Source organism: Diaporthe citri (genome assembly GCF_014595645.1).
Source record: "Diaporthe citri strain NFHF-8-4 chromosome Unknown scaffold_1, whole genome shotgun sequence".
NCBI lineage: Eukaryota > Fungi > Ascomycota > Sordariomycetes > Diaporthales > Diaporthaceae > Diaporthe > Diaporthe citri.
The window spans coordinates 5,932,760-5,954,727 of NW_025064846.1; the positions used below are offsets into that span (position 1 = coordinate 5,932,760).

At 35.3% G+C, this 21,968-nt stretch overlaps 4 protein-coding genes across 4 annotated transcripts; 2 read left to right on the forward strand and 2 right to left on the reverse strand.

The window, feature by feature from the left end:
• Positions 1–10,840: 10,840 nt before the first annotated feature.
• Positions 10,841–12,228, forward strand: INS49_001584 (uncharacterized protein; the record flags this gene model as incomplete). The annotated part of the gene is made up of 3 exons (XM_043162409.1): positions 10,841–10,946; positions 11,004–11,339; positions 11,408–12,228. The coding sequence occupies 3 exons, from the start codon at positions 10,841–10,843 to the stop codon at positions 12,226–12,228; spliced, it is 1,263 nt and encodes a 420-aa protein (XP_043030915.1).
• A 436-nt stretch (positions 12,229–12,664) lies between these two features.
• Positions 12,665–13,369, reverse strand: INS49_001585 (uncharacterized protein; the record flags this gene model as incomplete). Its single annotated transcript, XM_043162410.1, has 1 exon — positions 12,665–13,369. One exon carries the CDS (start codon positions 13,367–13,369, stop codon positions 12,665–12,667), a length of 705 nt encoding a protein of 234 aa, XP_043030916.1.
• Positions 13,370–13,970: 601 nt separating this feature from the next.
• On the reverse strand, positions 13,971–15,956 carry INS49_001586 (uncharacterized protein; the record flags this gene model as incomplete). The annotated part of the gene is made up of 4 exons (XM_043162411.1): positions 13,971–14,497; positions 14,572–14,725; positions 14,784–15,479; positions 15,600–15,956. 4 exons carry the CDS (start codon positions 15,954–15,956, stop codon positions 13,971–13,973), a joined length of 1,734 nt encoding a protein of 577 aa, XP_043030917.1.
• Positions 15,957–17,459: 1,503 nt separating this feature from the next.
• INS49_001587 (uncharacterized protein) lies at positions 17,460–18,958 on the forward strand (the record flags this gene model as incomplete). Its single annotated transcript, XM_043162412.1, has 5 exons — positions 17,460–17,498; positions 17,564–17,878; positions 17,949–18,216; positions 18,279–18,468; positions 18,568–18,958. The coding sequence occupies 5 exons, from the start codon at positions 17,460–17,462 to the stop codon at positions 18,956–18,958; spliced, it is 1,203 nt and encodes a 400-aa protein (XP_043030918.1).
• Between the last annotated feature and the right edge of the window lie 3,010 nt (positions 18,959–21,968).

The window sequence follows — 21,968 nt, forward strand, 5'->3', positions numbered from 1 at the left end:
AGTATAAATAATATTATAATTAAGGTATAAGGCTATGTAAATCGCAATTAAAAAGATAAGGCAATTATTTAAATGCAATAAAAAAAATTAAGAAAATTATAATGCATTAAAGCTTAAACTTAAATCGCTAAAGTATAATTTAATGACTTATTAATAAATCGCAATAACATAACCTTAAATATTACCATTATATTATACATTATAAGGTTATTATATTAGTACCAACGCAATTAACCTAAGTATGCATATTATATAATTGCAAAAATAAAAAACTATTAAAGGTTTTTAATAAAAAATAATAAAATAATTTCTTTAATTAAAGGCAATGCATAGCAAAAATATAAAAGTTTAGTTTATATTTATTAATTACTTATAAATTACCTTATAATGTAATGCAATTAGCTAACTTTAAATTACATTTCTTTTAAAGGCAAACCTTATATTTAAGATTTTTATAATAATACTTATGCATTAAGGGTTTAAGTAATAAAAATTACTATTATTTTATAAATACTTAAGTTATTAGCTTATATTTAATAAATATCCTTAATTAAATTTCATAATTTAATACTTATATATTAAAATTAAAAGTATTATTATTTATTAACTTAATTAATAGTCTTTATCTTATACCTTACTTTCCCTTTATTTAAATACTTTATTTATTAATTCTTATAACTTATTAACTTTATTTACTTAACCCTTATTTTAATAACTCATCTTTTAATTATACTTTTTAATTTCTTTATTTAATAAGTGGCATTAAATATAATAAAGCTTAAGTTAAGTTAAAATAAGAAATTTTAATTATTTAAAAATTAAATAATTATATTAGCAATTTAAAGATTTAATTTAATCCTTATTTAACCTAAGCGCCATAAGCAATAAAAGCATAAGTTTATAAAATGCATTATAAACAAAATGTTTATATAATAATCATAACCTTTTAAGCTTTTTAACTTTATATAATTAAGATATTTTAATATATATACATACTTAATTAACTTCTTCCTATTAATTATATACTTTAATAAATTAATTAACTTTTAACCCCTTAATAATAACTTAAGCCTTTTTATATGCTTACCTTTTATGGCAATATAACGTAATAAAATAATAATGCACTTATAATTTAACTTATATATATAATTAATTAAGTACCTTTTAACTTTAAGTTTAATTTAACTTAATACTTTCCTTTTTTTTATATTTTTTAAAAGTAATATGCATTTATAAAATAAAAACTATTAATATAGGAATAATAAATATTATTTATATAAAGGATTATTTAAAATTAAGCAGCTTTAGCCCGTTAAAATGCCTGGCAAGCAGCAGCCTTAGCGCTGCATATAAAATAACTAGCATAATTAAGCCTTTTACCTTCCTGTTATGGTTTGGGCTTTGCCCATTATGATTAGTTAGTAAGCTTTGGCCCTATAAGAATAGGCTTTGACGCGGATATAAACAGGAAGTAAACCTTTTCCTTTGCACTTTAAATATAAACTTTATTTAAATACCTTATAATAAATAACCTAAGGCTAGCTTATAATATATATTTAAAGTCCTTTTATATTATAAATTTATAATATAACTATATAAAATCTAATATAATAAAACTTAAAAAGAATAATAGCAGCTTATTAAGCCCTTTTTTATTTAAAAAAACTTTTATTTTAAAAATATTTAATAACTTAGCTAATAAAAATAAAAGCTAAGTTTATAATAAATAAAAAGGTAATTAATATTAAAGGGGCTTAATTCTTTTATATATTTAATTAGCTAAGAATTTTTTATAATTACTTTTTGCTTTATATTAATTTTATAAAAATATTTAAAGAGTAATTAAAAAGCTTTTTAAAAAAGGTTTACTTTATATTTAAGGACCCTTTTAAGCAAAGATATGCTAAGCTTAGCTTAATTATACTATAATAACGTTATAAAAAAGGGATAATAAAATTTCTTACTTAATTTAATTAATTAATTTATATAATAAAGGCTTAAAGTTAATTAAATAAATATAAAATATTATTAATAGCTAATAGCTTAATCTTTATAATAAAAGCTTAACTTAATTATAAAAAGTAATTAAATATATTTAAAGCCTTTTGCTTTATTTTATAATAATATAAGAGCGTTTTTAGCGCTATAATAAAGGAAAATAATACTTAACCTTAAAATAGCAAAGTAATAAATATTAATATTATAATAATCTTAATAAGTAAAGTTAAGTATTTTATATATAATTAACTTAGCTATTATAAGCATAATTATTTTAATTATTATAAAAAAATAAAGATATAGCTTTTATTAATTAAGATTAATAAAAAAAAGAAGTTTATTTAAGGGGGTATAAAATTTTTTTTATAAGATAAGGCTTAAAAATAATATTAATTTAGCGCTAACTTAAACTTAAAGTAAATTAGCTATATATTAGCTAATTTAGCTTTATAAAAATACTTAAAATTTAAGAAATTCTTATTAATAAAGTAAATTACTTATAATTAAGCGTTAATTAATTGCAAATTATATAATAAATTTATAATTTTAAGGTTTTAAGTAAGGGAGTTTATATAAAAGGCTTGCATTAAAAGATTATAAAAATATTATTAACTTAGCCATTAGCTTATATTTAAATAATTATTTTTTATTAACTTACTTTAATTAATATATTAAATTATAAGGATTAAGGTATATTAATTATAAATAATAAGCTAGGCCTTTAATATAATTAAAAGGCATTAAAATATAATTAAATAACTAAGCAAAGAGTAATATTTAATTTATAATTAAATTATAATATCCTTTATTTTTTATTATATAGCTGCCTTTTAAAACTTATTATAAAAACTTAAAAAAAGAAGATATATTATAGTTTAGGCTTTGCTTATTATAATTAATTAATAGGCTTTAACCCTATAAAAATAGGCTTTAACATAGGTGCAAACAAGGAGTAAACCTTCTCCTTTACACTTTAAATATAAACCCCATTTAAACACCTTACGGCAAACAACCCAAGGCTAGCCCATAACACTTCCTTCCTTTTATAATTAATAATAATTAATTATTATACCAACCAAACATCATATTGCAATACGTAACCCAGCTAATAATTATATTATTAAAGGAAACCATTTTATTTATAATATTATTATAATATACCTAGAGCTTATTTATATTTATTAAGCAAAGCAGGAATGGGGTTTATGCTTAAATAATATAGAAATTAATATAATTAATTAAGATAAAAATTTTAATTATGCTAAGTAAATTAATAGTTATCTTATTATTAAATTTAACTTCAGCTTTTTTTATAATAATTATATTAATTTAATACTTTAAGTTTTTTTATTATAATATAAGGAATTGCTTATATTTAGCTATAAATATTAATAATGCTCTTATATTTAGCAGGATTTCTTAAAAATAAGTTTAATTATATTTATTTTTTAAAATAAATTAGCTAGCTATAATAATTATCTTTATTTAAAAAATATTATTTTTTGTAATTTAATATATAAACGCTTTATTAACTAGGAAATTAATATTTATATAATAAACTTCCTTATTAAGTCTTACCTTTATAATATAAGTATTATTATTGCAATTATTATTTTAATTTTATTTATTTTTATTATTTATCTTATATTCCTTAAACTTGCTTAAAAAAGTATTAAAGTTATTATTATAACCTTTATATTTATATTATATTAAGTAGCTTTTTTTTATTAAATATTATTTATTAGCTAAATATTTAGTTAATTAGCATCCCTTCTTTTTATATATATAATATCTTTTCTTTTAAGGTTATTCTTCTTCTTTTCCTTTATAAGTATTATTATTTTAAGCTTTATAGCTAATATTATAAAATCTTAGCTACCTAAAGCTTAAATAGTTTAAGTTTAATTAGCTAAATCTTTAATTTCCTTAAAATACTTAAGATTATAATTATTATCCTTTTTTTAGCTTTTAATTATTATATTTATAATTAATATAATATTAATTTAAAACTTTATTTATAATATAAATTATAATTATATAGCTAATTTATATTTTTATTATAAATTTTAAGTTTAAAAATAACTTTTTATATAATTAAGTTAGTTTAAAAAGAGTTATTTTTAGCTTAAAAACTTCTTTATAAGCTTTAATTACTATTATTTTTAAGTTATCCTTCTTAACATAATCTTAATTTAATGCTTATTAATAAAGTTATAGCTTATTAAGCATTAAATATAAAACTTTATATAAGTTTTTATTTAAGTTTTATGCTTTTATTTTTATAAATATTATTATTATTTAATTTATATAATAATGCTAATAATTAAGGTTTATATTAAAATATATTTTAATTTTAAGATATATTATTATAAATATATTAATTTAATTTATAAAATGAAAGTAATAAGCTTTAGCTTAATCTTTAAGCATTTAAGGAAAAATTATATAAAATTAACTTAGTTAAATTTTAATATAATAATAAATATTAAAAAATATCTTTATCTTATTATTTAATAAATTATATAAATTCTTAATATACTTATAAAAGTTATTAAAGGTTTTTATAAATTATGCTAACTTTATTAAATTTAAGCATTTATTAAAAATATATTATAAAGGAAGAGTTTTATATAAATTATACTTTTTATTTAACAAAGGTATTTTTAAGGTAGCTTAAGGTTATATTAAATATAATATATATCTTTAATATAAGCTTTATTTTTATTTTTTTATTAATAATAATAAGCCTTGTTAATTATTATTGGTTGGGTTAACGTACGTTGGTTGATAGCAGACTGGTTGTATTTAAATTGGCTATAGTGTGAAGGGTAGGTTGCAGCGAAGCTGCAGCCTTCCCCCGTTTGGCTATAGGCTAGCTATGGTGGTCCGTGCGCGGGGCACGTGACCGCCAGCTGGCAGCCGGCTGGCACTGGCTGGCAGCTGCTATCAATAAGACTAGTTTAAATCTTGCACCTCCAAATCTATGCATTACGTGTGCGCACCTACTGCATAAGCACGCCACGCCTATATATATTATTCCCACACTGGCAGTTTTTTATGTGTGTGCGTGCATACGTTCCAAAATCATGCTTTTCCTTTAAATCGTTGCTTAGCTAATTAGATCACTTGGTTAACGTGAATATCTTGTCCTTTAGGGGGCTATAGGGGGTTAAGTGCCCTGTAGCCGTCGCTTTAGTGGGTTGAGTGTGAGTATTCATGTGAGTATTCAAGTGCGAGTGTGCCCAAACGCTTTGAGTGCTTGAATCGCTTGATTAAATCGTTTAATTGCTAATACTTTAGAACTTTAGAGTGTTTGAATGCCGTGCTTTGATTGGTTGATTATTACTCTGGCAACTTCTTTCTTTTTTTTTATCACTAAGTCGGCTGAGGTGCCCAAGGGATGAATTAAGCTTAAGCTGGTGGTGGCTGCTGTCATTATATCTCCTAGTAAGGAGGAGGTTATTATCGCGGAAAAGGTTATTGCCATGGGGCTTATGTTAAGGGCATTGCCAGTTAATAAAAAGATTGTAATTAATAAAGAGAAGGAGGTAGTTACTTTATAATAGTTAGCTTTATCTTAATTAACTTAGGCTTCTTTTCTTTAAAAAGCTTTTATTAATGTTTATATGCCTTTAATTATAAGTAAAAAGTTATTATTATAAACTCCTCTTAAGGCCATTTAAGCATATTTAATTAATTACCTTTATTATTAATTAATAAAGCGATTAATGCCTTAGCCGTTAATATATAATTACATCTTATATAAACTTTATAATGGCAAAGCATTTATTTAAGCTTATAAAGAAGCTATTAATTAATTCTTTAAAAGCATTCCTTTATTTATCCATTAAACTTATATTAAAAGTCTTTAAGAAAATCTTAATTATAAGCTAAGTACCTTTTATAGCTATATAATATATTAATAACCTCCTTTTTATTAAAGAAAGGGGCTATTATTAATATAAAGATTATTGCCGTTAAGTAAATTTTATAATGATTAATTATAAGGCAAAAGGGAGGGGAAGAATGTTTTTGCGCTATGCTTATGAATTAATAACTAGCTCTTAAACCATTTACCCATAAATAATGGCATTTAAATGCTATTACTACCTAGCAAATTAATCTTTACTAGCTTTAAGGTAATTTATGCTTAAGATTTTATTAAAAGGCGTTAATAAAGAAGGCATTAAAAAAAGGAAAGGTTATGCTTATTAATTAAATATTAATTATTATTAAAAGGTAAATATTTTAAAGGTTTAATTAAGTTATTTATATAGCTAAACTTATAATAAATCTTAATTATTTTTCCTAATACTTTTGGGTTAATTAAGTAAATAAGATAATTGCATTAATTGCTTGCTTTTGCCAACACTCTTTAAAGTATTTAATTAAAACGTATTAATTAAGTATATAAATTAATTAAAAGAAACGGTTTCTTATTAATACTTTAAAGTATATAAGCGCCTTATGCTTTATTAAGTATTTAGGGGTTTTTTAAAGGATTAAAGGGCTTAAGGGCGTTAAGTAAGTACCCTAAGGGGCATTAATTGCAAAAAAGGGCTTCTTAAGGGTATTAAGTAAGGGCTTCTTAAGGTTGCTACTTAAGGGCTTCTTATAAGTACTAAGCAAGGGCTTCTTATAAGTACCAAGCAAGGGCTTCTTAAGGGTCCTAAGCAAGGGCTTCTTATAAGTATTAAGCAAGGGCTTCTTAAGGGTATTGCAAGGAGGGCTAAGGGTATAAAGGCAATATAACCAGAAGTTAAGCATTTGCTATAAATTAATTAATCTTACTTAAAAGTTAAGCATTTATTATAAATTAAATAAAATTAAGTAAAGCTTATTATTAATTTATTTAATAATTAAAGATATTATAAGAAAGCTTTTAATAATTAAGAAAGGTTATAATTGCTTAAAAATATATTAAGAAAGGCTTTTTAATTAAGGCTTTTCATAATTATTATTATTAACAATTTACGTTAATAAATATAATTAAAGATTAAGTATTATTGCTATAAATTGGTTTTTAATGCTTAGTTAAGCTTTTTAACGGCTTATAGCATTATTATTAACATAAAGTCCCTTAATGGAATTATTGCAAATAAACAAGCTTTTAAAGGATAAGTATTACGGTTTAAGCTTTACCCATTGTAATTAATTAATGGGCTTTAGCCCTATAAGAATAAGCTTTAGCGTAGATATAAATGGAAAGTAAACCTTTTCCTTTACACTTTAAATATAAACCTTATTTAAATACCTTATAATAAATAACTTAAAGCTAGCTTATAATATATATTTAAAGTCTTTTTATATTATAAACTTATAATATAATTATATAAAATTTAATATAGTAAAATTTAAAAAGAATAATAATAACCTATTAAGCCCTTTTTTATTTAAAGAAATTCTTATCTTAAGAATATTTAATAACTTAGCTAATAAAAATAAAGGCTAAGTTTATAATAAATAAAAAGGTAATTAATATTAAAAAGGCTTAATTCTTTTATATATTTAATTAGCTAAGAACTTTTTATAATTACTTTTTACCTTATATTAATTTTATAAAAATATTTAAAAAATAATTAAAAAGCTTTTTAAAAAAGGTTTACCTTACATTTAAAGATCTTTTTAAGTAAAGGCATATTAAGCTTAGCTTAATTATGCTATAATAACGCTATAAAAAAGGAATAATAAAATTTCTTACTTAATTTAATTAATTAGCTTATATAATAAAGACTTAAAATTAATTAAATAAATATAAAATATTATTAATAATTAATAACTTAATCTTTATAATAAAAGCTTAACTTAATTATAAAAAGTAATTAAATATATTTAAGGCCTTTTACTTTACCTTATAATAATATAAAAGCGTTTTTAACGCTATAATAAAAAAGAATAATACTTAACTTTAAAATAATAAAGCAATAAATATTAATATTATAATAATTTTAATAAGTAAAATTAAGTATTTTATATATAGCTAATTTAATTATTATAAGCATAATTATTTTAATTATTATAAGAAAATAAAGATATAGTTTTTATTAATTAAGATTAATAAGAAAAAGGAGTTTATTTAAGGAAGTATAAAATTTTTTTTATAGGATAAGGCTTAAAAGTAATATTAACTTAATATTAACCTAAACTTAAAGTAAATTAACTATATATTAATTAATTTAGCCTTATGAAAATGCTTAAAATTTAAGAAATTCCTGCTAATAAAGCAAATTACTTATAATTAAGTATTAATTAATTATAAATTATATAATAAATTTATAGTTTTAAGGTTTTAAGTAAGAAAGCTTATATAAAAGGTTTATATTAAAGGATTATAAAAATACTATTAGCTTAGCTATTAGCTTATGCTTAAATAATTATTTTTTATTAGCTTGCTTTAGCTAATATATTAAATTATAAGGGCTAGGGTATATTAATTATAAATAATAAGCTAGGCCTTTAATATAATTAAAAAGCATTAAGGTATAATTAAATAACTAAGTAAAGAGCAATATTTAATTTATAATTAAATTATAATATCCTTTATTTTTTATTATATAGCTATCCTTTAGGGCTTGCTATAAGGACCTAAAAAAAGAAGATATATTATAATTTAAGCTTTGCTTATTGTAATTAGTTAATGGGCTTTGGCCCTATAAGAATAAGCTTTGGCATAAATATAGATAGGGAGTAAACCTTTTCCTTTGCACTTTAAATATAAACCTTATTTAAACACCTTATGGCAGATAACCCAAGGCTAGCCCATAATAATGAGATTTATTTTTTTAATACCTAACTATTTATGCTTATTAAGCAAGCATTAATTAGTGTTGGTTGGGTTAATGTATATTGGTTAATAGCAAACTAGTTATATTTAAATTGGCTATAATATAAAGGGTAGGTTGCAGCAAAGCTGCAGCCTTCCCTCGTTTAGCTATAGGCTAGCTATGATAGTTTGTGCGCGGGGCATGTAACCGCTAGCTGGCAGCTAACTGGCACCGGCTGGCAGCTGCTATTAATAAAACTAATTTAAACCTTACACCTCTAAATCTATGCATTGCATGTATGCACCCACTGCATAGGCATGCCACGCCCATACATATTATTCCCATAATTATATTAATTTTTAATAAATTGCATTATTAGGTTTAGGTTTTATAATTATATGCTTAAAGCTAGCGGTGATAATAAAAGTTATCTTAAGGATTATTCTTTTAATGATTATTATTATTATTTAAAGCCTATTTATAATTTTTATAAGGGTTATGCTTATAATTATTATTTTTAAAGTTATATATAATATTTATTTATACTTAATTTTAAGGCTAATAAAGCATTGCAAAGCTTATTATTAATTTATTTTAATCTTTTTTTTATTTAAGCTATGATAATTAATTATAATATTATAAGTTAATTATTATATTTTATATAAATACCTTATATTTAAAGAAAAACTTTTAAGCATTATTAATAAAAATTTAGCAATGCTTTAAATATTATTTATATTTATATTATATAATCCTTATAATAAGCAATAAAAAGGTTATTATTATAAAAGTTTTATTATATATAATTTATTAAAATACTTATTAAGTAAGTAATTAAATATTTTATTAATACTTTTTATATAAGGGTTATAAATTATAATTTTAAATTAATATATTTATAATAAGCTAAGTTAATTAAAGTTTAAATAAGTATTTTATTAATTATATATTCTTTAATAAAAGCTAATAGCTCTTTAATATTATTAATTATATTTATAGTTTTTTATAGCAAATATTATAAGAAGTAAGATTAATAAAATAAAGAAATATTAATAAAATAAGTAATATTTAAAAGTAAATTAATAATAATAATTTAATAAAAAGTAAGTTATAATTATTAAGAAAAAGAAGTTATTAATTCTTTTAAGTTTTAAAAGCTAAGGTTTTTATTTATTATTAAATTTTTTTATATTAATTAAAAGCATAATATATAACTTATATTTACTTATAATATAATATTATATTAACTTTAGTAATTATAATAATTATAAGCTTTATTTATTAATAAAATAAAGCTTTATTAAGTTTTATTAAATTTTAAAGAAAAATTAAAGATAAGTTTATAATAAGTTTATTTTTAATAAAATTTTATATATAATAAATATATATTTCTTAAATAATAATAAATATATATATAAATATTATAAGAAATGCTATTTAATTTATTTAATTTTTATAATATTTACTTAAAGAGTTTAAAAATATAAAAAGGCTTAAAGAAGCAATTATTGCTATATAGTGCTTATTAATAAAAAGGATATAATTTTTAAATTAAGGAAATCCTTATAAGGTTGCTTTTTTTATTTTATTAATTTATAATGCTTATAACTATTAATTAATATTAATAAGTTTCTTATATATATAATAGTTATATGGGAAGCAATTGTGTATTAGTATTGTTCTGTCTAAGTTTTGAGAGGCTACGTGCCCTGGAGGGGATAACTAAAGTAGCCTTCTAAGTGCGAGGGTCGTACTTGCCAACAGCCACGGCCTTTTGGTTGCTGGCCAGGGCTTCTGCCACCGTCCAGTCCAACAATGCCACGTCCAACGGCTTCAATTGTGTACGTATCTACCTGCACAACAGGACTCTGTCTTGAATTCGTTATGGAACACGACTTTCTGGTCTAATGTTCGGATAGTGTGCCGCCCTATCTCACCTTGACGGCCTCAGCGAGAAGGTTGTCTTTCCAAATGCCACTATCTACCAAGAGCGACTTGACTCATACTATTCGGCCAATGCAGCATTGACGCCATATTGTATGATACTGCCAGAGACCACGCATGATGTCTCACAATTTATGCGCCTGGTCTCCAGTCAACACTGTCCTTTTGGCATTCGAAGCGGCGGACACTCTGCATTCCGGGGCGCGAACAGCGTGAACGATGGAATTACTATCGACTTCAGTCAGTCATGGGCTCTTTGAACCGTGCTGCGCATTTTGACGCTGACAGCCGACACAGGCTACATGAATGGCACTACCTATGACACTGACACGACCATTGCGTCCGTCCAGCCAGGAGCCAGATGGGGCGCCGTTTACGATGCCCTCAACCCTTTCGGCGTAACAGCTGCAGGAGGGAGAGCTGACGTCGTCGGAGTCGGTGGCTTTGTTACTGGAGGCGACTACTCCTTCTACGCCGGAACAATGGGCTGGGCGTGTGATGCTGTCCACAACTTTGAGGTGGTGCTCGCAAATGGTTCCGTGATCGATGTCAACCACAGCGAGCACGCGGATCTCTTCCAGGCCATGAAAGGGAGCTCAGGCAACCTTGGACTTGTCACGAGGGTTGACATAAGTAAGCCCATTGGAACCCCTGAAAAGCCTTTTACGCGATGATGATGATGATGATGCTGATGCTTCTAGACACAATCAATTCGACCCAGATCTGGGGCGGCTACCTGACATACGATTGGGCCGATCGCGCCGCCATCTTCAAAGTGTATTATCACTTCGCCGAGGACTTCGAAGTTGACCAGGCAAGCGAGGCTATCATTGTCATGGCGTACGCAGCGGGTGATCTTACCTTGTGGTCAATCCTGAGCAACACACAAGCTATAGTTGCACCGCCTGCTTTCAGCAACTATACCGCCGTCGCGAACCTGTCTGACACTACCACTGTCGGATCTATCGCCGAATTGGTACCTCAATTCACAGGAGCGACGCCTCTTGGTGTACATTCGAACTGGTTCAGCGGTTCGATTTCCAACGCAGTCGTCACAGATTTCTTGGAGTTTTACTACCAGAATCTGGATGAGTATATCGGAAAGATGGAAGAAGCTATAACTCACAACTCCTCCTTGAGTGTGGTTGGCAACATGCAACCAATACCTCGCAAATGGGTAGATATCAGCAACGAGATGGGCGGCAACGTCATGGGCTTAGAAGGCTTAGTTGTGGACGGGCCGCTCGCAGCCTGGCTATTCTCAGTCACCGTGACAGATGAGGATGACCAGCCGGCAGTCTTGGTCCTGGCGGAAGAGTTTGCGGGCAAACTGGAAGCATATGCTGACTCGCTTGGTGCGAACAAAAATTGGCATTATTTGAACTATGCCTATAAGACCCAGGACCCTATTGCTGGGTACGGGGATGAAGCTATTGCTAAGATCAAGGCCGCCTCCGCGGCATACGATCCCCAAGGCGTGTTCCAGGAACTAAGACACTCGGGATTCAAAATACCTGTTTAGTGGATTGGACTACGAGTTGAGCAATGGAGACGAATTTGTAACAGAGTTAGTCAATCGGGAAATTTAGCACACATTGTTGTCAGCTTTCTCTTCGTCACATCACAGTGGCAACTACTAGTATGAATCTCCGTGTATCAATGGCAGTGAAGTCGGCTTGTTGGTTCACCCAGGTCTTGAAGTTGCTCGAGAATATAAATCCGGGCTTGCCTACCGCTAGGCTCCTTAGGCATTTACTCTTTCACGAACGTCTGCCCGCATAGTAATGTAGACGCTATCCAAAGGGGGCACAATGTTATCCGGACGTACTGGGAAAATGTAGTCGAGATCCTTAAAAAGCTACACGGAAGCAACTTTTTTTTTTAGAAACATTGTGACCTTGATGCAGTATATTCTTATGATGATATCCAAGAAAAGAATTATCCCCTGATCAGGAATCCTACCTATCATCCCTCACCCAGCACCCAGCAAATCCCATCGAAGTCTTTGTCGGATGTGTCCAGTTCCTCGAGTTGTCAGTCACGTCGATCAAGAACTGCGAGCAGTGATCGGTGTGGCCAGGGCTTGCAATCACGGTATCGAACGCCTTGCGCTCCTCATACAGCGCCCAGAATTGCTTCCTCCACATCATCGCACAGTGGTTGACGTGGTCACGAAGCGATGTCCAATAGTGGTCCGCCTCGGACATCTCCTCCACGGACATCCGCCGCGTCATCTCCTCGTCGGCGTACCCGCCCCAGCTGTCGTCTTCCTTGTACTCATCGAGCCATTCCTTGTCGAAACACGGCTCCGGCACCCAGTTGTTCAGCAGGAGGTCGTATTTGCAGTTCAGGGCTTTAGCTTCGGCGACGGAGTTCCCGCAAGATAGCCGATGGGCCTTGGTTGTGATGTTGTATCTACCCGTGGGGCGAGAGCTAGTCTCATGTTCTTCGGTAGTGGTGGTGGTGCTGGTGTTGCCGGCTCGTGGGATGTCGACGAAGAAGAGGATCACCACGGACCAGAGAAGAGAGGTTATGATGGCGACGAAGAGATATGGCAGGATGTTGCCCTTGCGGGTTTGGACGCGAACATATCGCCGTGCTTCTTCCTTCTCGGGGTCGTCCGTGTACTCCAGGAAGGGCTGTCGAGCACTGTCTGTCGACATTTTGAAGTCACGATTGGCGCTTGTAATTTGGATGTATTCTTGTGTTTTGGTTAGATCAACCAAACTGAAAAGATCAAGAGAGGAAATTGCCAGTTGCAGCCCATTTTGTCGAGAGTCCTGGCCCCGTGGACGCGGCTGTGCTCGTGTCTTGGCTGAGGCACCGTCTGGTGTTTCGAAACACGTTGGAGCCACCTCCGACTTCGTCTGAACAACACCACCACCTTGAGGAGAGCGCCAAGAAATTTCACATGAGACCAGGCCAGTAATAGCGCCATTTGGCCTGTTAACTAGCCCTCAAACACATGTTCACTCTATGTTGAATAGGGTCGGATATCGGATCTCCTCGAGATGCAACCAACATGGTTTCCTTGAAAGCAAGCATATTGGTATCATTGCGGTATTTAGTACTCAAAGAGAGGTGGTCCTTAAACTTCCACCTACAATCAAGATGTGAGATAACACCAAACTCTGAACGCGCACATGCCAATCCTTCAATTTACCGGAGTCACCCGTGATAACTTTCTCAAACCCTCGGCCCTACCTACAACAATGCCTCCCTGTGTTACCATCACTAGAGGAGGTGGCGGCTACCCGTGCTGATCTAGTCTGCCTCCTCCTCGGTCGCACCGACCTCCTGCACGGTGTACTTGGAGCGGCGACGCAGCCAGGCACCATGTACCCGCACACCGATGCAGACAGCGCAAAAAACGGCGGAGATGGCGGCAAGCATGCCGCACATCTTCTGCGGCCCCATTGCCTTCACCCAGGGCCCGCCCGCCGGGGTAAGGGCGCCGGCCAAGAAGTCCCTGGCGAATCCGTTCCCGCCTGTCGCAGATGCAGCGTAAAAGCCGTATGCTGCGACCATGTAGTCGATGGTGGAGGCGTAAATGGTATAATTGGCGATGCCGATAAAGAAGACGCCGACCGTGGTTCCGATCCACGCGAGATGCCCATACGACGGGTTGGCTGTTGCTGCAAAGATGGCCAGTCCAATCGAAAGGCACGGCGCTGTGTAAACGAGGACGTCCATGCGGCCCTCATACTGCGCATCTTGGCTGCTAGGGTTCGCGGCGCGAGACTTTTTACTACGCCGGTTGAAATAGAGCTGAAACAAATAGCCGACCGTATCTAATGTGAGCTCATGTGTCAGTGTTCGGAGTCGACAGATATGACATGCACAGTAGAGGAAGTAACTAACTTACAGCCCAGAGCGAGAGGAATGAACATGAGGCCTGTAGTCCCCTTGTTCAAACCGAATTGCTCGCCGTAAATGTGCCCGAAGACTTCCATAAACAGGAAAACGATTGCATCGCCACAAGCTGAGAGCGCAGAGAGGAAGTAGACAATCGGCTCAGTCTGGGAGAAACGGATGTTAGTCTTGCATACTGTCTTGGGAAAGTGCAGCGTTACTTACGAAGAGGAACTTGAAGGGTCGGAACACCGTTTGGCCAGACTCCTTGAGCTCAAAGCGGTCGCGGATGGAAACCCCCTCGGTGGGTCCGTATAAGTTCAGGTCTGAAGACTCATTACCTTCCTGTCGAGCATTTTCACGACGCTTCTTAGCATATCTGTCGAGGGCTGTCTTGTATGATGTCTCGGGTACAATCACAAGGTGCAAGAGCAGGACAAAAGTGCCGAATAAAGCAATCAGCCAAAAGCACCACTTCCAGCCTACCGCGCCGAGGTGAAGTTCCATGAAGCCACCAGCGATGGGAGGTAGTGCGGACCCCAGCATGCTTCCCCAAGCGATAAAGGCCACGGCGTGCTGCTGCTGATGCGGCTTATACATGTCTGCAGCGACTCCGAGCGTCAACGAGCCGCCGGCGGTCGCCAGGCCTGTGAGGATGCGCAAGACTAGGACGATAGTGAAATTCGGTGAGAATGGGACCGCAGCCGTTAATAGGATGACAAGAGCCATGGAAGCCTGCATCAACCACTTGCGGCCCAGCTCCTCTGACCAGGGCGCCCAGAGCTCGCAGCCGAACGCGTAGGATATCAAGAAAGCCATGTTGCCGTACGTCGTCTTCTGCACGGACACGCCGAAGAAATCGGCCATGCTGACTTGTGAGTTGGCATATAGCGACCCGTTCATATTCATTGCGATTTGGACCTGATGTATTGTCAGTAGGATGTTCTCGTCTAGGTGCACAGAATTTTGGTCGCTAGAGGAGGTGATAGAGTGCTGCTGAGGCTCACTTGACTATAGTGAGTGTCTTTTAATGGGACTTACCATCCAGAGAGCAGTGAGAATACTCCATTTCAAACTTGTTTTGTACGCATACGCCGTGTGCTCTTTCGCCTCCTCTTCGGTGACGATGCGACGTCCTGTTCCGTTTTGATCGCCATATTGTGAGAACTGATCGGGTAGCGGCTGAACGACGACGACTGGCTGGATGGGTCCCAGTTCAATCTCTTCGAAACCCTTCTCCTGTTCCTGTGAGGCCGTTGTGACAGCCGGGGTGTTCTTGTTGGCATTGTGGGCTTGCTGGGCCGAGGATGCAGGAAAAGGTCTAAATGGTAGATCTTTTTCTCTGATGATAAGGAGAAAGACGTTCACTTGCTCGTGTAATCTGCTGATGGGGGACATTAGAATAAGTATGAAGCTCTGGAAGCGTCCGGGTGATACTGGTGATCGAGCGTTTGTTTGAAGTAATCATTAATAATTCCGGGAGGAAACTCTTCTTTGACATTTGTCCCATCTTCTTATATGACCAAATTAATTCAATTCTCTACCTAGGTGGCTGTTCGAGAGTCCGGCCCGCTCTTAGTCCGTCGAGCTGGAGTTAAGACTAAGAGCGCCGTCAACATGCTAGAGGCTGGAGGGCCCCTAAAGTTGCAAGATTAATACGGAAAGCGGACCAAGCGTAGTATATGTATTTAAGTTTTTATTGTGAGTGGAATTCAAACTTAATCTCCAAAAGGGCGGAATTTATGCAGTAATTCGCTCAGCTGATGATATCAACTATGTGGCTAAGCTTGCAACTTATCTAGGTAGCTAAGTGCCTCCGTTGCACTTTTTCAACCACCACTGGGGAGTGAATAGAGCAGCACTCTTACGGGTCAGCCTGTCGGTTTGACGTGCCGGCAGGAATTTAATCATAGAACATTTCGGTTTCCGTTATCACCGTCCCGTTCCTATTAATGTGGTAGTCTGGTCCATTAAGTTGCTGCCACCTGTTCATGCCATTGTTTCTCTCGACCTCGGGCTTTTGGCTCGGTGAAGACGGAATCTGCTGGCTTCATAGCCACATTTTGACGAAGAATGACCTCGATCACACATGGTGCGAGCTACTAGTATTACTTGCACTTACCATACAAAAGCCGTAGTGTCATTTCCACCGATTGACCCATGTCTATCGGAATCTTGGGAATTTTAGTCCTTGTAGTGTAGTCGAATCCACACAACCAACCCAGATTTCACATCTGTTTCACCAAAACATTCTTGTGCCAGACACATGAGCTGGCATCGATCCCCGTCAATAACTCTCGGGGTGCACCGCTGCCACCTGCACGGGCACTCATTAATTATACGTTTCGTGTGCTTGTCACTCAACGAGAAGAGTGGCGTGGTATCAGAGCTTTGTTTAGTCCAGTGCTCAGCTCGCACAAGGGCTATTGTCGGAGTCTTCCGGCCAAGTGCTACCTGCTTCAGTGGGTAGGTAGTGTCCGAGCCGAAACAATATGTTTGCTTTATGTCTCTCTTTCCCAGTTTCCCAGTTCCTCCCTGTTTCCGCGTGCAAATTAGACTACAGGAGACAGGGGCGAGCCGAGAGTCCAATGTTATCTTCTAACACAGACTCGTCGTGGGGAAGCCATGACTGAGGCCTGCTTGACCTGCCCAATTGCCTTCTAAAGCGGTAGCATCCACGAATAGTGCCAGGACCCAGCTTCCTGTTTAGGCAGGTCGTTTGTTGATTGGGCGTTGACGATAGAATGCCAAGTCGACAGCGCGTACGCCAAGGCCGGTATTCATCTAAAGCGCCGGGCGGCACAACATACAAATATCATGCCCCCTAATCACCTATCATCAGTCAGTGCATCCCTCCTCAGGTATCGATCTTTTACGCCTGATCAATTCTCCCTCTTCGCCATGCATTCAGCATCAATTTGGGCCGGGCTTCTGGGCTGCGTGGGGCTGGCGAGCGGGTGTCTCCTCCCTGAGGAACGTGAGGGCTTGCCTCGCATCGTCCCAAGGGCGGCGGCAGCCGACAATGGGGCCCCTATTGCACTGGGGACAGATTCAGCGGCGGCAGTGTCGCTCCTCAGGGTCTGGGAACCCAAGCTTCCAGCGCCAGCTTCTCGACGATCTTGAGTGCCGCAGAGATCAAGAGCGGCTTCGACGGTCTGGCGAACACTTACGGCCTGGAGACTTTCACCACTCCCTACAAAACCTACGGGGGAGCTACGATCTTTGGCGGGAAGGTCGGTGGCACCGGTACCTGTAACAAGGCATACCGGGTCTACTTCAATGGTGGGATCCACGCGCGAGAGCGCGGCTCCTCAGATGGAGTGCTCTACTTCATTTCGGATCTTCTCTACGCCAAACAAGACCGGGTCCGGCTTGACCTATGGCTCAAAGAGCTACACCAACGCTCAAGTGAAGACTGCCTTGGCTGCAGGCATCGTCTTCGTACCCCTGAGCAACCCAGATGGCGTGGCTTACGATCAGTCATCGAACAGTTGCTGGCGCAAGAACCGCAACCCGGCTTCTTCTACGGGGAGCGCATCGTCAGTTGGTGTTGACTTGAACCGAAACTTCGACTTCCTCTGGGATTTTACCAAGAAATTCGCATCGACTGCCCAGTCAAGTGTGGCCTCCACCAGCCCTTCGTCTGAGACATACCATGGTTCGTCATTTGCTCATGCATTCCGGTCACCAAATCCTACAATTTCGCTAACACCTGAGTAGGAACCAAGGCCTTCTCCGAGCCTGAGACACAGTCTATCAAGTGGGTCTTGGATACGTACTCAGCTGTCCGTTGGTTTGTCGACCTGCACTCGTATGCAGGAGATGTACTTTACAGCTGGGGAAGCGACACAAACCAGAACAAGTACAGCTATATCAACTTCCTTAACACCACGTACGACGGCTACAACACGTGAGTAATCCCTGCAGTCTATGCATTGCTCTTCATATTTGGTGGACCTTTAGAATCGAGTCACATTGGAATGCGTCGCAGAGTGCTAACATCTCCCAGGCGTGGAGTCTTGACGGACACTCCAGGCTCCGGCAGGGCGTACGGAGAGTACACTCCCTCAGCCGAGCAGACCGCCAACGTCCAGGCTGCAGACCGGATGGCCGCTGCCATGAGCGCATCCAGAGGCCGTTCGTACACTTCGATGCAGGCGGCCGCCCTGTACCCAACTTCCGGTGCAAGCGACGACTACTCGTACTCGCGGCACTTCGCCAACCCGAGCCTCAACCTGGTGCACGGTTACACTGTCGAGTTTGGTTTCGGCAACTCCGCTGCCTCGTGCCCGTTCTACCCGACTGTGGCTCAGTACAACACCAACCTGCGGGAGGTCGGAGCCGGCTTCATGGAGTTCGTCCTCGCGGCCACGGACCTTGGTCTGGGAGGTGGTTGCTGAAGCGGAGACGAACTTCTCGGGGCGATGGTCATGACAAAGTGTCGGGCAAACCCATTGGCGGACCGTATTGTACGGCTTCTAGGTTTAGAGAGTCTGTATGCGGTCAAGCTTGAGCAAATACGAGTCTAAATTGAAAACCTCGAAATATCCAACTGTTACTGCCAGCGGCATGCCGAGTATCATGAGTTCGTCACCTTTCAAGGTTCGCAATCGAAAGTGCACCTGTCCAAGACTGTCGCAAGTTAGTCAGTATCAAGTCAATCACACTTTCCCCCCGGTATGATCGGACTTGGTCTGCCTAGACAAGCTGTGCCAGTTGCCGCTTGCAAGGACTCCAGAATGCGGCATGAAGAACTCAAATTCAATGACTCCGGGGTGCAATGAAGCACAAAGTATACTTGCACAATGACTATGACTCACTCATAGGCCGTCGCAGCAAGGGAGCCCTCTGAGAGCCCTAATTTAAGTTAATGAAGCATATGAGTTCTTATTCTGATGGAGCAGATGAGTAGAAGATGATGTGTACACCCCATGACGGGACCAAGAGATCTAACAAAAGAACACGGGAGAGTGCAACAAATGGTGTTGAGTTAGTGAGCGCAAAGAGATGTCGAGCCAGGTACATTTTGACCTAGCCTCAACACAGCCTGTACATAGGTTTTCGTACGGGAGAAGCACTACATGCAGAGTTGGACCATATGTACAGAAATGTACATGAAGCTTACATAGCACGTTCCTGACTAATAACCTTATGCAAAACATGCTTGTGCTTGCACATCAATCTACGCTCACTGAGAGCCTCTACGAACAGACACTAGATCATTACCGTGATAGCTAGATAAGGTCAAGCCATGAAATTGAAGGCTGATAAGTCGCCATTTCGGGAAACGGGCAGAGAAACACTGAGCGCTTCCTGTGACGCTTGCTGTTGGCACGTTTCTCTGCATTTTTGACTCCGGGTTTGCTCCGCAATTTACCAAGTCCTGAAATATTGTCCCAAGTCAGGTATAAGCCAGTATCATGCCGTAGGTACAAATTGTAGAATCAGGAATCCACCAGAATATCTGCATATTCGAGAAACGAATATGGCATGAGCCCACAGACACTTGAACATGATCTTGATCCATTGCAAAATGTAGCAAGACCCTCATGAGCTGGGACGAAACCGGGCGCCGTTAGGTCAGCGGTTCCTCGAGAGGCACTCGGCGCAGCCCCGGACAAACCTCGTGATCGAAAGGCTCACGGACCGAGGCTTGGTCAATATCGTCTGTTCCTCCGGGGAAATTCGACCCTCAGGCCCTAGGCTCTTGGAATGCAAGGTTGACAACAGTCAAGAGCACATCATGATTCAGGTGCCGGTGAAGCCACCGGAGCACAGCGCAGTTGATGATCAGGCACCTTGGCTTTACGAAGGGTAGGGTGTCAGAAAGCCTTTGTTTGGATTTCAGTGCTCGAATACGCGGTTGACAGACTCTCGTGTTGCCAAAGACACACAGAGTCTACACATATTTGCAACTGGGCGAGACGCGGACGTGGACAGACGCGATCCCCCCTGTCGATCCTGCTCAGGGCTGACCCCCGTTTGCTGCCCAAGCGGGCTGCTTCCGATTTTCGAAAAGCGAGCCTTGTAACCAAAGTTCGAACCGGACGCTCAGCCGGTATGGATTGCCACAGCACCCAGTACCTGGGATCTACAGGCATTGCCAGAGCACAACCAATCAATCGATGGTTTCCAGTACACACTTTAAATGGCATGTCAATTGGACTAGACTGCCCACCTGTGGAATTCAAGGAACAATCGATCAATGTGGTGGTGCTGTTGAGAGAGCTGCCCCCAGACGCACGCACCTGACTCAGGAGCGGACAGTGCCGTTTCTTGACTGCCGTCGGGGTTGAAAACGGGCACAACTCTGTTTGTCAGGGGGTTCTGCAATAAGAGGGTTGTATTTGATTTCTGGTTGGTGTTTTGTTTAAGTTTGTGCCGAAGGGTTAAGGGGCTAAGGACTATTTATTAATGCCCATAAGGGGTTTATATAATGCTCTTTCCTTATAATTTGCCCTTTTTAAAAAATAGCAGCACCTTTATAGCTAATAAATAATTTTAAAAGATATATTTAATAAATTAATTATTTTATATTTTATTTTTTAAATAAAGCATTAAGCTTAAATTATTTTTATCTTTTTTATAATTTTTATTTTTATTTTTTAAAGCATTAAAGTTATTTTAAGGTTTATTTTATAATTTATTATATTCTTTATAATTAATTACTTTTATATTTTTATTTAATTTAAAGTTATTTATAAAACTTTTTAACTTAAAAATATATTTATTATTAAGTAATTTAATAATAATATTTATAATATTTTAAATAATAAAAAAGGCTTTAAATTTATTTATAATTATTTTAATAAATAAAATAAAATAATTATCTTTTAAGGTATTAATTTATTTATTTTTCTTAATTAATTAATTTTTTAAGCTAATAATATAAGTTAAGTTGCATTTAAAATATATTTTATTAAAACTTTATATTAATAATTTTTAATTATAATTTTATAATTTAAGCTTATTATTTATTAATTTTAATAATAAATTTAATATTTTTTATTTTATATTATTTATATTTTTATTATTTTATTAAAGGCGGGGGTATTATTAATAGGGAATATAAATTAATATTAATATTATAACGGTACGGCTCCATAATACTTATATACTGCTGGGTGTTTCTAGTAGCGATTGGAAATTACTAATCTTTTGGCCGAGCGGTTTATTTGCCAGCAGTAAAATCATAATAATTTCCAATCACACGGCCAGGGTTCGAGCCCCCTGGTTGGAAACTCTTTTGAATAGATTTACAGCTGCCGCGAAGGTCTTATAATAGGTGCCTAAGCAAAAGATTATGGGTAAGTTAGATCCATGCCGTTTAAGTTTTAAGCTACTTATAAGTGCGCATACCCGCTTTAAAGGCGTTTAAAAGCTTTATAAGGGCTTTAAGGGGGGTAATAT